We start from the raw sequence: 13,949 nt of genomic DNA on the forward strand, positions 1-13,949 counted from the left end.
TACCAAAAAGTGTGTTTTTCTTTTGTCTTACATTTCCAATATGTAAAAGCTCATGAGATATTAAAATGCAATGGGAAGATTTGGCAGATTCAGCAAATTTTTGGGTGTAATTAAGATACTTTTAATTTTTGACTCATAGGTGCGTTAAGAATTGAAATACTGAATAAAAAAGGGGAAGCAATGCAAAAGCTTCCAGGAACAAGCCACGGAGGGTCAAAGAAACTCCTGGTTGAGCTCAAAGTTATTTTACATTGTAAGTATACATACTAATTTAGATCTTTAATATTGTTTTTAAAATATAATATCAAATTAAATATCTTCATATAATTATTGATGACCTAGCAATCTGATAAGCACAGCAAATTTTATTGAAGTTAGGAATTTCAGGAATGTTATGAATAGCTCATTTTCTTGGTGGATATTTTTCTAAGATTTTTAAAAAATACTTTATCTTGAATTTTTTCATGTAGGTAACTGTGGGCTAAAGTAAAGGTATGATACATATATGTAGAAGCATTTGCAGTGGGAATTTCCATAAGCATATATATATTATTACAGTTCTAATAATTACAGTATTATTAGTCATCCAAAACAGGTTTCACTGAGCTAAAATTAAAGTGTCTTCAGGACTGCATTTTTTCCTGGAGGTTCTGGGTGAGCCTTGCCTTTTCTGCCTTTTAAAGTTACTCTCAGCTGGGCTTGGTGGCACGAGCCTATATAGTCCCAGCTACTCAGAAGGCTGAGGCAGGAAAATTGCTTGAGCCCAGAAGTTCGAGGCCACAGCAAGCTATGATCATGCCACTGCACTCCAGCCTGGGTGGTAAAGTAAGATCCTGTCTCTAAACAATAAATAAATCACACAGAAGCGCCACTCTCATTCCTTCATCTTCAAAGCCAGCAGTGCAGCACCTTTCATGACCTTCCTGCTTCTTTTTTTTTTTTTTGAGACGGAGCTTCACTCTTGTTGCCCAGGCTGGAATATGCAATGGCGAAATTTAGGCTCACTGCAACCTCCGCTTCCCGAGTTCAAGCAATTCTCCTGTCTCAGCCTCCCGAGTAGCTGGGATTACAGGCACATGCCACCACTCCCAGCTAATTTTTGTAGTTTTAGTAGAGATGGGGTTTCATCATATTGGTCAGGCTGGTCCCTGCTTCTATTTTTAATAACTTTATGTATATATATATAACATTAACATGAAATTTATGAAGTGGCATTAAGTACATTCATATTGTTGTGCAACCATTACCACTATCCATCTAAAGCATTTTTTCATCATTTCAAACTGAAACTCTATAGTAATAATTCTTTATCACTCCTTTCTCCCTGCCCTGGTAACTACTTTTTAACTTTCTATCTCTGCATTTGACTATTTTAGGTACCTCATAAAAATGGAATTATATTTGTCCTTTGTGTCTGGCCTGTTTCGCTTAGCATAGTGTGTCAGAATTCCCATTCCTTCTTAAGGTTGAATAATGTTCCTTTGTGTATGTGTGTGTATATATATATATATATACACACACCATATTTTGTTTATCCATTTGTTTGATGGATACTCAGGTTACTTTCACCTGTTGTCTATTGTGAAGAATGCTTCTGTGAACATTGGTGTACAAATAGTTCTTTGAGTCTCCGCTTTGGTTCCTTTTAGATACACTCCCAAAAGTGGACTTGCTGGGTCATATTATTATTTAATTTATTGAGAAACAGCCATACTGTTTTCCACAGTGGTTGCCCCATTGTACATTCCAGTTTCTCCATGTCACCCACACTTGTTATTTCCTGTGGGTTTTTTTGTGGGGGACGGATAATAGCCATCCTAACAGATATGAAGTAGTATCTTACTGTGTTTTTTCCCCCTTTTTCCTACTAAAGATTATTGTGGTTTTGATTTGCATTTCCCCAATACTCAGTGATTTGGGCCATCTTTTTATGGGCTAATTGCCATCTGTATATCTTCTTTGGGCAAAGGTCTATTCAGGTCCTTTGGCCATTTTTAAATTTTGTTGTTGTTGAGTTGTAAAAGGTCTTCATAATCCTGGATATTAATCCCTTATCAGATAAATGATTTACAGATACTTTCTTCCACTCTGTGCGTTGCTTTTTCACTTTGCCGATGGTGACTGTGATGCACAAAAGTTTTTAATTTTGAAAAACAATTAGTCTCTTTTTTCTTTTGTTGGCTGTGCTTTTGGTGTCTTATCCAAGAGATTGTTGCTAAATTCAGTGTTATGAAGCTTTTCCTGAATGTTTTTTCCTTACAAATTTTATAGTTTTAGCTCTGTTGTTATTACTTTGATCCATCTGACCTTGACTTTTGCATATGTTTAACTTCTTTTTATATGGAAAACTTCTTTTGCCTGTAGATATCCAGTTTTTCCAGCACCATTTGTCAAAGACTATACTTTCTCTGTTGAATTGTTTTGGCCCATTTGTTGAAAGTCAGTTGTCCACATATGTGAGAATTTATTTCTGGGCTCCCTGTTCCCTAGGTCTATATGTCTGTTTTTATGCCCATGCTGCACTGTTTTGTTTACTGTAGCTTTGTAAGTTTTAAAATCAGGAGGTGTAACTCCTCCAACTTTATTCTTGTTTTTTAAGATTGTTTTGGCTATTTGGGTCCATGGAGATTCCCTATATAAATGTAGAATGTGTTTTTCTATTTCTGCAGAAAACACCATTGCGATCCTGGTAGGGATTACACTGAATGTGCAGATCACTTTGAATATTATTTTTACCTTAACAATTGTAAGTCATTCAATCTGTGAACACGATTTTGTATCTGCAACTTTGCTGAGTTTATTAGCTATACCAGGGGTTTTTTTTATGGATTATTTAGGTTTTTTGCATATATGAACATGTCATTTATGAACGGAAATAACTTATTCTTTTCCAAAGTGGATGCCTTTTATTTCTTTTTCTTGCCTAATTGGTCTGTCTAGGACTTAAAATACTATGTTGAATAGAAGTAACTAAAATGAGAATCCTTGTCCTGTTCCTGATGTTAGAGGAAAAGCTTCTAAGTCTTTCACAGTTGAGTATATGTGATGTTAACTGTGAGTCTTATATAAGGCCTTTATCATGTTGAAGAAGTTTCTTTCTATTCCTTGTGTAGTATTTTTATCATGAAAGAGTATTGTTTTCCCAAATGTTTTCTCTGCATCAGTCCAGATAATTATGTAGGTTTTTTCCTTTATTCTCTCAAAGTGATGTATTGCATTGATTGGTTGTTTTTTGTTTTTTGTTTTTTTGAGACAGAGTCTCACTCTGTCACTCAGGCTGGAATGAAGCGGCACAATCGTGGCTTACTGCAGCCTCGAACTCCTGGGCTCAAGTGGTCCTCCCATGTCAGCCTCCTGAGTAGCTAGGACTACAGACATGCTCATTGCACCCAGCTATTTTTTTTTCTTTTTATCAATGGATGAGAGTTTTTTTAAAATATTGACCAGGTTGGCCTTGAACGCATAGCCTCACCTCCTTATGCACCAGGACAACTGGCCTGAGCCACCATGGCTCCCCCCACCCCCTCCTTTTTTTTTTTTTGTGGTGGTGACAGAGTCTCCTATGCTGTCCAGGCTAGTCTCAGACTCCTGGCCTCAAATGACCTCTTGCCTCAGTCTCCCAAAGTGTTAGGATTACAGGCATGAGCCACTGCACATAGCATTGATTGTTTTTTATTTGTTGAGCCATCCTTGCATTCCAAGAATAAATCTCGCTTGGTTATTATGTATAATTTGGATATTTGTCTTGATCCCCAGTGTTGGAGGTGGGACCTAATGGGAGGTTTTGGAGTCATAGGTGCACATCTCTCATGAAGGGCTTATTGTGTGAGTTCTTGCTCTATTATTTCCCATGAGAGCTGGTTGTTAAAAATAACCTGGCACCTCCCTCACTCCTCTTTTGCCATATGATCTCTGCATACACTGGCTCCCCTTCACCTTCCACCATGAGTGGAAGCAGCCTGAGGCTTTCACCACATGCCCAGTCTTCCAGCCAGCAGAAAGTGTGAGCCAAATAAACATCCTTTTCTTATAAATTATTCAGCCTCAGGTATTCCCTTACAACAACACTATATAGACGAAGGTGAGTTCTTTTAAAATTGTGCTGAATTTGGCTTGCTAGCATATTGTTGAGAATTTTTGCATCAATATTCATAAGGGATTTTGGTCTGTAGTTTTCTTTTTCCTTTTTTTTTTTTTTTTTTTAATGTCTGTGTCTGACTTTGGTATCAGATAATGTTGACCTCAAAGAATGAATGAGTTAGGAAGTGTTCTCGCCTCTTTTTTGGAAGAGTTTGAAAAGGATTGGTGTTTCCATTTATTTCTTAATCCCCTGTAACCAATCTATCACAAAGTATCACACTAAAGTACAGTTGACCGTTGAACAACATGGGTTTGAACTGTGCAGGTCCACTTACATGTGGACATTTGTGAATCAAATGCAGGTTGAAAATACGTTTTTGCGGGATTTGAAACCCACATAAACAGAGGCCAACTTTTTATATACACAGGTTCTGCAGGGCCAACCACAGGAGTTGTATGTGCAGATTTTGGTATACATGGGGATCCTGGAACCAATCTCCTGCGTAAACCAAGGGACAACTGTATGTCTTCGTTCTGCCCATTCAAGTCCAAGTCATCATGGTCTCTCATTCTAACCACGTAGTAGCTGCCTCAATGAAAAGTCCTCTTTCACTCTTGCACTGCTCCAGCTCATTTTCCTCATTTTACGCCAAAGTGATTTTTTTTGAATTGCAGAACTGTGTATATCACTCACTTGTTTTATATTATTTCATCTTTAGTGGCCTAGGAAACTGGTCATAGCTCTGCAGTACTCTACGCATGATCTGGCCTTTCCTCTCTCTCCAACTTGATCTCATCCTCACTTACCATACCTCTAACCACAACTGTTTTCTTTTCGTTCTCATCAAACCCCAGTTTTCCCAGCTCTAGACCAAATTTTATTCCTTAAATGTGTCTTTCCCCTCTAGGACAGGGGTGGCAAACTATTTGGAAAGCATCAGGTAGTAAATACTTAGGCTTTGAGGGCCGTATAAGCTGTTTCTTATGATTACGTAAGTCTGTTGTTGTAGATGAATGCAGCCATTGGCAGTCCAGTAGTTTGCCAGTCCCCTTGCTCTACAAGATTAAAAACTCCAGGAAAGCAGTGATGTCATTTTCTTTACCCTTTTTGTAGTACTTTGTATATAGGAGGTAATTAATAAATATTTGTTGAATAAACACATCAAAAATCAGAAAGTTGCTTGGGTCTTTTTAGAGAACTTCTCATGGTGATTTGCTGTCTGATTTATAAATGTACCCTTTTTTAAAGCAAATATTGAGAAGATGTTTCTAGAACATGTTTCTTTCTCTGTTGGTACAAGTTGAGAAATCCAGCAGTAAAAGGCAAATATAGGCATGCTTTCTTTAAGATACATCATAAACTGGCCTGGCCAACATGGTGAAACCCCATCTCTACTAAGAAGTACAAAAATTAGCCGGGTGTGGTGATGTGCGCCTGTAATTTCAGCTACTCGGGAGGCTGAGGCAGGAGAATCACTTGAACCTGGGAGTCAGAGGCTGCAATTAGCTGAGATTGCACCACTGCACTCCAGCCTGGCAACAGAGTGAGACTCCATCTTAAAATACATATGTGTATTTTAAATTTTCATATCAATTTTATCATTGACATAAAGGTTATTTAAGAGCAAGCTGTTTGATCCAAGTATTTTATAGTTTTGAGAGTTTCTCTTGGAATTGATTTCTAGTTTTATTCCACTATGGTCCAAGAAGTTACTTGATATGATTCTGATTTTTCAAAATTTATTGAGATTTGTTTTGTGGCCTAATGTATGGCCTGTCTTCGAGAATGTTCCATTTGCTGATGAGAAGAATGTATATTCCACAGAATAATGTATATCTGCATATTGTTGGGTAGAATGTTGTGTAAATGTTTGCTTAGGTCCGTTTGGTCTAAAGGCCAGTTTAAATCCAACGTTTCTTTGTTGGTTTTCGATCTCCATGATCCATCTAATGCTATCAGTAGGGTGTTGAATCCGTTATTATTATATTGCTTTCTATGTCTTCTTAGGTCTAGTAGTATTTGTTTTATGAATCTAGGCACTGGTATTTGGTACATATGTATTTAGAATTGTTATATCTTCATGTTGAATTGATCCCTTTAACATTATATAATTTTTTTAACTGTTGTTGATTTATAGTCTATTTTATTTGATATCAGCTACTCTTGCTCACTTTTGGTTTCTGTTTGCATGGAGTAGCTGTTTCCACACCTTTACCTTCAGTCTATAATTGTCTTTATGAGTAATATGAGTTTATTGTAAGTAGCATTTAGTTGGTTCATTTAAAAAATCCATTACTGCCAGTCTATATCTTTTAAGTAGAACATTAATCGATTTACATTCAAGGTTAGTATTTATATGTGAAGTTTTGCTCTTGTCGTAATGTTGTTATCTAGTTGCTTTGTAGATCCTTTCTCTTTTTCCCTCCTTTCTGTCTTTGTGGTTCGGTGGGATTCTGTTGTGCTGCTATTTGATTTTTTTTCTCTTCCTACCTTGGATAATTGTTTTATAAGACCTGTGAATTTTATACTCTCATGTGTTTTTATGATGGCTAGTATTGACCATTTGTTTCCATGTTTAGAACTCCTTTGAGTGTTTCTTGTAGATCTGGTTTAGGGGTAGTGAATTTCTTCAGGGTTTGCTTGTCTGGAAAAGACTTTATTTTGCCTCCATTTACGAAGCTTGTTCTAGCAGGACACAAAATTTGTGGTTGACAGTTCCCCCCTGCCCCCCACCCCCAGCACTTTGAAAATAGAATCCTACAGATGGAGCAAGATTGTAAAAAAAGAAAAAATAAAATGCCAATCTCTACTAGCTTATAAGGTACCTGCTGTGAAATCCACTGTTAGTCTAATGGATTTTCCTTTACTGGTGACTGGATGCTTTTTCTCTTGCTGATTTTAGGATATTTTGCTTCACATTGACCTTAGTCTAATTTCTATATATTGTAGTGAGGCCTTTCTTGCTGTGTTTTTGCCTGGCATTCTTTGAGCCTCTTATTCTTTGGATGTGTAGATCTCTTGCTAGACAGGGGAAGTTTTCCTCAATTATTTCCTCAAATAGGTTTTCTAAAGTTTTTGCTTTTTCTTTTCCCTTGGGAATACCTGGGATTTGTTGGTTTGGCTGTTTTACATTGACCCGTACTTCGAGAAGGCTTTGATCATTTTTTACAATTCTTTTTTCTTTATTTTGTCTGATTGATTAATTCAACAGATTTATCTTCACATTTTGAGATTCTCCTGCTTGGTCTAGTCCATTGTTTGCTTTCAACCATATTTTGTAATTCCTTCCATGAATTTTTTTATTCCAGAATTTCTTTTTTTAAAAAACAAAAAACTATGCCTTTGTAAATTTCTCATTCATATCCTGAATTTCATGTTCTCACTACTTTGTATTAGTTTTCAGATATCTCCTGTATCTCATAGAGCTTCTTTAAAAATTAGTATTTTAGCCGGGCTTGGTGGCTGATGCCCATAATCCTGGGAGGCTGAAGTGGGAAGATAGCTTGATGCCAGGTGTTCGAGACCATCCTGGACAACACAGTGAGACACTCTAAAAAAAATTTTTTTTAATTTAACAAGTGGGCATGGTAATGCACACCTGTAGTCCCAGCCACTTAGGAGGCTGAGGTGGGAGGATCACTTGAGCCCATGAGACTGCAGTGAGCTATGATTGTGCCACTGAAATTCACCCAGGGCAACAGAGCAATACCACATCTCAAGAAAATAAAATAATCAGTATTTTGAATTTTTTATTTGATATTTCAAAGATTTCTTTTTGGTTAGGATCCATTGTTAGAGAATTACCATGTTGCTTTGGAACTGTCATAGCACCTTATTTTTTAATATTTTCTATATTGTCCTGATTTCCTTTGCATCCACAGTAGTAGTTGCTTATTTTTATTTTTGAATTTACTTTTGTTGGGGCAGGACTTATTTTTTCCTTGATGATGTGTCTATGATATATGTTTAATAGATTCTTTTGGCTTTGCTTCTTGGGTGTATTCAGTGACATAGATTATCTATGATTTCCTTGTTTATAAATAGCCTTAGTGTGGTGGCTTTCTCCAGTGCTGGCTGTTGTAGTAATATATCGGGCGGGTGAGCAGTCTCACGGCCTCCTGTGTAGCTGCAGTGGTATGGACAATTGTGGTAGTAGAGGTGGTGCAGAACTTGCCTTCTTCCTGAGCACTGCACAGTTGTTTTAGCAGGTGTTTTAATGGGCTGTGAAAGTTGGCCTCCTGTCCAGTATGTGGTGCTAGAAGGTAAGAGCTGGATGCAGCTGTTGTAGTAGCATTTATGGGTTACCTTTGTTAACCAGAAGTACTCTGATGTCCTAGATGATGGGCTGGACTGTGTAACTTCCAGGGGTCCCAGTCCTGTGCTCTGCCCCTGAGGCAGGTGGAAAGGGCAAAGCTAGGCAGGGCTGGGCTGGAGAATCCTGCATTCTGGCCACCCCAACAGTGGGCACAAGCACCAGCCCTCACAGGGGTTGCAAGGCAGTTCTCAGGCTGCTGAAGCAATGCTCCAGGGAGGAGCAGAGCAAACACTGCCATGCCAAAGATCCAGCATGGGGAAAGTGGGGTCGCTAGGGCTCCACAACCTGGCAGGTGATAGTGGGACCCGGTTCTCTACAGTTTTGACCTGGTTGGATTCCTTCCTACCGTCTGCTGCTGGCAGCAAGCTGAAACAGCCAGCCAAGTCACCAGCAGTCTGTCCTCAGATTGTGAATCTGTTTCAGGCTGCAAAATGTCCTGCCAGGGACAAAAACCAGGCTCCAGGCCACACCCCTCCCAGTCTGGCTCTGCAAAGCAGGGGCACCCAATTCTCATACCCATGGCTGGGGCCCATATTACACTTGCCTCTCATTCTGGTTGTGGAGGCTGCCTTCCTCAATATTAGATGACAAATCTTAGTCTGGAGACTCTCCATACCAGTGACTGCCACCTATGCTAGCTGGCAGGTTTCTGTGCAGCCCGCTGTGACTTAGGATCGGGAATGGCTGCCTTCTATTTGTACCACCTGGGTCTGGGAGTACGGGTGGAGCACTTCCCACTGTCCCCAATGCTCTGCAAGTCAGATCCAGTGCTTGGTAGGGCCAAGGAGCTCCCAACTGGCTTGAGTTGCTCTCTCCCCTTCTCACACAGAGGATTCACTCCCAGTTTTTCATGGGACATGCAGTGCTGTTGCCCACTGTAGTGTTCAAAGTATCCAAAGTTTCTTTTGCCTTTTTTTTTTTTTTGAGACAAGGTCTCACTCTGTTGCCCAGACTGGTACCTTCATAGTTTACTGTGGCCTTGACCTCCTGGGCTCAAGCAATCCTCCCATCTCAGCCTCTCAGGTACCTGGGACTACTTAGCTGGACCATGCCTGGCTAATTTTTAAATATTTGTGGAGACAAGCCATCACTATATGGCCCAGGCTGGTCTCAAATTCTTGGCCTCAGCCTTCCAAAGTGCTGCAATTACAGGCATGAGCCACCACGCTGGGCCTGTTATGCTTTTATGTTGAGCTCCTGTGTTCCTTCTTAGATAAAAGTTCACAGTGTGAATACACTATTGTACTGTTTCCAAGTGGGTAAGGTCGACTGCTTTTCTCTCTCTTTCTCCCTCTTTTTGGTCTGTGTGGTCATGTTACCTACTTGACAAACATTTCGGTTTTGTTCATGAGTTGTCTTTTTTAAAATTTTGGGTTTTTTAATATTTACATTATATAATTCTAGAGTGGGCAATAAATAAGGAATTTTTTGGAGAGATCATGTTATTTGTCTATTCTGTTGTCTTTCTTTCTCTTTAAATAGTAATTTTAAATAAAGTGAGAGTTTACAAGACTTGAAATAAAGAGATTTTAATGAATTGAAGAGTTAACTTTTATTATTGCTGTTCACTTTCATGGGATAGTGTTAGATCTTTCGACGCTTCAAAGCAGGTTTTAAAATACAGCAAATAGGTATTTGGTGCCAATGTGACATTGCATATTTCATGTTTTACGTTGAATTTCTCAAGACAGTATTGTTTCTTTTTTCTTTTATTAAGCTTCAAGTGGAAATAAAGAGATTATTTCGCATATTAGTCAACATGGAGGAAAATGGCCTTACTGGTTTAAAAAAATGGGTGAGTTCTTATTCTGAATGTTAAAAAATACATTGGTATTGTGTTGACTTGATTTTTAATTTCTTCTTAATATATCCAGAAAATATTCAGAAGTTGGGGAATTATACCTTGAAATTACAAGTTGTATTGAATGAAAGTAATGCAGACACTTATGCAGGAAGACCACTACCATCTAAAGCAATTAAGTTTTCTGTTAAAGGTAAGCAAAACAGTAATATATAATTATATATGCTAAAGGTGGCATTTTAAATCCAAAGAGAAAAGAGAGATATAAGCCAGTAAAAGATGTTTGAATAGTTGGGTAACCATCTCGATTTTATTTTATTTTATTTTATTTTATTTTATTTTATTTTATTTTGTTATTTTACATTATTTTATTTTATTTTATGTTCTTTCTTACTTTGAGATGGGGTCTCATTCTGTCACCCAGGCTGGAGTGCAGTGGCACAATCTCGGCTCACTGCAACCTCCGCTTCCTGGGTTCAAGTGATTCTCCTGCCTCAGCCTCCCGACTAGCTGGGATTACAGGCGCCCGCCACCACACCTGGCTTTTTGTATTTTTAGTAAAGACAAGGTTTCGCCATGTTGACTAGGCTGGTCTCGATCTCATAACTTCTGATGATCTACCTGCCTCAGCCTCCCAAAGTGCTGGGATTACAGATGTGAGCCACCGTGCCCGGCCCATTTTGATTTTTCAAATAGCTTTATAAGAGCTTTATAAGTCTACTCGATAATCATATTCCTTCTGAATTTTGAAGACATTGTTTTCTACTTTTCACTGTTGCTGGTAAAGTCTAAAGCTGTCCTGATTTCCTGACCCTTGGCATATGGCCCCTCCTCCCCCAAAACGTTCTCTGTTCCCCAGTCCTCAAGTTTTAAGGGAATCCCAGTTTCTGAAATATTCAATTGTATGATTTAGTGCAGGCCTGTTTTTATCTAGTATCATCCAGCCATGTACCTCGTATACCCTTTCAGTCTGGAAATCCCTGTTTTATTTTCTAGGAATTTTTCTTGAATCACCTTGATTTTCTAATTTCTTTTTCTCTCCTTTTCTTTTCTTTTCTGTTCTGTTCTTTTCTTTTCTTTTCTTTTCTCTTCCTCTGTCCTCTCCTCTCCTCTCCTCTCTCCTCTCTCCCCTCTCCCCTTTCCCCTCTTTTCTTTTCTTTTCAATGGAGTCTTACACTGTTGGCCAGGCTGAAGTACAGTGCAGTGGCACAATCTTGGCTGACTGCACCCTCTGCCTCCCAAGTTCAAGCGATTCTCCTTGCCTCAGCCTCCCAAGTAGCTGAGATTACAGGTGCCTGCCAGCACACCTGGCTAATTTTTTTGTATTTTTAGTAGAGACGGTGTTTCACTATGTTGGCCAGGCTGGTCTCGAACTCCTGACCTCATGATCCACCCTCCTCGGCCTCCCAAAGTGTTGGGGTTACAGGTGTGAGCCACTGCACCTGGCCTTTTCTCTTTTTTGGAGATAGTGTCTTTCTCTGTTGCCCAGGCTGGAGTGCAGTGGTGTGATTGCAGCTCACTGCACCTAATTTTTTTTTTGTTTGGAGATGGAGTTTTGCTCTTGTTGCCCAGGCTGGAGTGCAATGGTGTGATCTCAGCTCACCGCAACCTCCGACTCCGAGGTTCAAGCGATTCTTCTGCCTCAGCCTTCCAAGTAGCTGGGATTACAGGCATGTGCCACCACGCCCGGCTAATTTTGTATTTTTAGTAGAGATGGGGTTTCTTCATGTTGGTGAGGCTGGTCTTGAACTTCTGACCTCAGGTGATCCGCCGGCCTCGGCCTCCCAAAGTGCTGGGATTACAGATGTTAGCCACCGCACCTGGCCCTGTCTAATTTTTAAAAAACATTTTTTTGTAGAGACAGGGTCTTGCTATGTTATGTTGCCCATTTCGGCCTCAAACACCTGGCCTCGAGCCATCTTCCTGCCTCGGCCTCCCAGAGTGCTGGGATTACAGGCTTGAGCCACTGTGCCCCGCCCGTTCTTTCTTTCTAAAACATTTAATGTTAGGATGTTGGATTTCAGGATTGGTATATTATTTTTGTTTTTCCTGCTTTCCATCTCTTGGTTTTGTTTTACTACCTTATTGGAGATTTTCTTAACAGCTTGATGTTCTATGCTTTCTATTTTTTCCTTTTTGCTACCATTTTTAGTTTCTAAAATCTCTTTTAAAATAATCTTGTTAAACAATTCCTTAAGCATTCTCTTCCTACTTCATGAATTCAGTATCTTTATTCTCTGAGGATATTAATAATAGTGGAGGTTTTTCTTACAGCGTTTTTCCTGATTCATAGTTTGTTTCCTCCATGTTGCTTTTTTTATTAGATATTCTGTTATATAATTAGTGATTTGCTAACATTGAAGAATAGGGCACTTAAAAACTTAAATTTCCTTGGGGGAAATTATGATATGAGAATGTTTAGGTCTTGTCTCTTTGGCTATTCAGATTTCCCAGAGTGGAGCCTTTCAGTCACCTGCTAAAAGGGTAAAGACCTAGCTGCCAGCATTTTGGGAACCAAGCCGGGAAAGACCATTTGTGTGTGTTTGTGGGGGTCCTCACATTTAGTATATAATTTTCCACGTGATTTTCCTATTTTCAATAAATACTTTCCTATTTTCAATGACACTTTTAAATGTAATTGATTAGATTTTAAAATACAGACAAGGTCTCACTATGTTACCCATGCTGGCCTTGAACTCCCGGGCTCAAGCTGTCCTGCTTTCTTGGCCTCCCAAAGTGCTGAGATTACAGGTTTGAGCCACCACGCCTGGTCAGTGACACTTTTAGTAGTGCTGTGTCTCTCACTTCTAGACCTTTTCTTCTTTCCCTGAAGAATAAACCTTCCATCTTTTGCTGGGGATGAGGAGAGTCGTTGACTAGCCCATGCATTGAAGGATGGGGATCTGGGAAACTTTCTCAAACTGACTTCAGCCAACCTTCTTGTTTTATTTCAATTTCACTACAACTTTATACAGCCATTCCTGAGACTTATGGGTGTCTGATAACTGTGAATCAGATTCAGTCTCTGCTTGCTTTGTTGTTTGAGTATTTGATGTTCTTGGGTCTTTCCGCTAAGTCAGTTACACTTATTCGTATGTTCTTTGGCTTTCCAATTCTATTACTCTCATCTTTTTTCTTTACTGCTTTTGTAGAGTCACTGTTACAGGGTTTTTGGAGAGAACTGATCTAAGTAGCTGTGATATCAAGAAGGCCCACCTTGGAGTGTGGTTTTCTTTTTTTTTAAATGTTTTAGGAGATTTTTTTATACGTAAGTCTACTATGTTCTTTTAACATCTGTGGAACATATTTTCATAAGATGAGTGTGCTGTAGTTAAAGCAGTTTCATGTTGATGAATTGTGTTGATTGTTTCCAAGTTTTTGGCTATTAGAAACTGAAGTGCTTTTTGGGGAAAAAAAATTTATGCTGCTTTCTGTACATATGTTAGAATCTCTTTAGGGTAATACCAAGAGTGGACATCCCAGAAGGCTATGCCATGGTACCTTCACTTCTCACTATGAGAGTTCCAATTGACTGCATGCTCGTTCCTGGCTGAACTATATATTTATTTAGCATAGTTGGTGGTGAAACTGCTTCTCTAATTTTTAGATTAGGTACCTCTTCTAGCCATTATTGGACATTGTATGCTAATACTTGTTCATTTACTGTACCCATTTTAATAGTTTAAAGCTGTGGTTCTCAAATTTGAGTTTGTATCAGAATCACCTGAAAGGAAACACAGCTTGCTGAATTT

General features: G+C 39.0%; 1 protein-coding gene across 3 annotated transcripts in view; it reads left to right on the plus strand.

The window, feature by feature from the left end:
* Positions 1–13,949, plus strand: part of SMCHD1 (structural maintenance of chromosomes flexible hinge domain containing 1) — a 155,120-nt gene that overhangs the window by 52,282 nt on the left and 88,889 nt on the right. For all 3 annotated transcript variants that reach the window (XR_009213508.1, XM_032152699.2, XM_058438574.1), the window contains 3 exons: positions 140–253; positions 10,114–10,191; positions 10,271–10,390. Coding sequence is in view for 2 of the 3 variants with exons in the window: in XM_032152699.2 (XP_032008590.1) it covers positions 140–253; positions 10,114–10,191; positions 10,271–10,390 (312 nt within the window). In the remaining variant the exon portion in view is untranslated. The remainder of the gene's footprint in view (positions 1–139; positions 254–10,113; positions 10,192–10,270; positions 10,391–13,949) is intronic.

Source organism: Hylobates moloch, unplaced genomic scaffold (assembly GCF_009828535.3).
Source record: "Hylobates moloch isolate HMO894 unplaced genomic scaffold, HMol_V3 SCAFFOLD_5, whole genome shotgun sequence".
Taxonomy (NCBI): Eukaryota; Metazoa; Chordata; class Mammalia; order Primates; family Hylobatidae; genus Hylobates; species Hylobates moloch.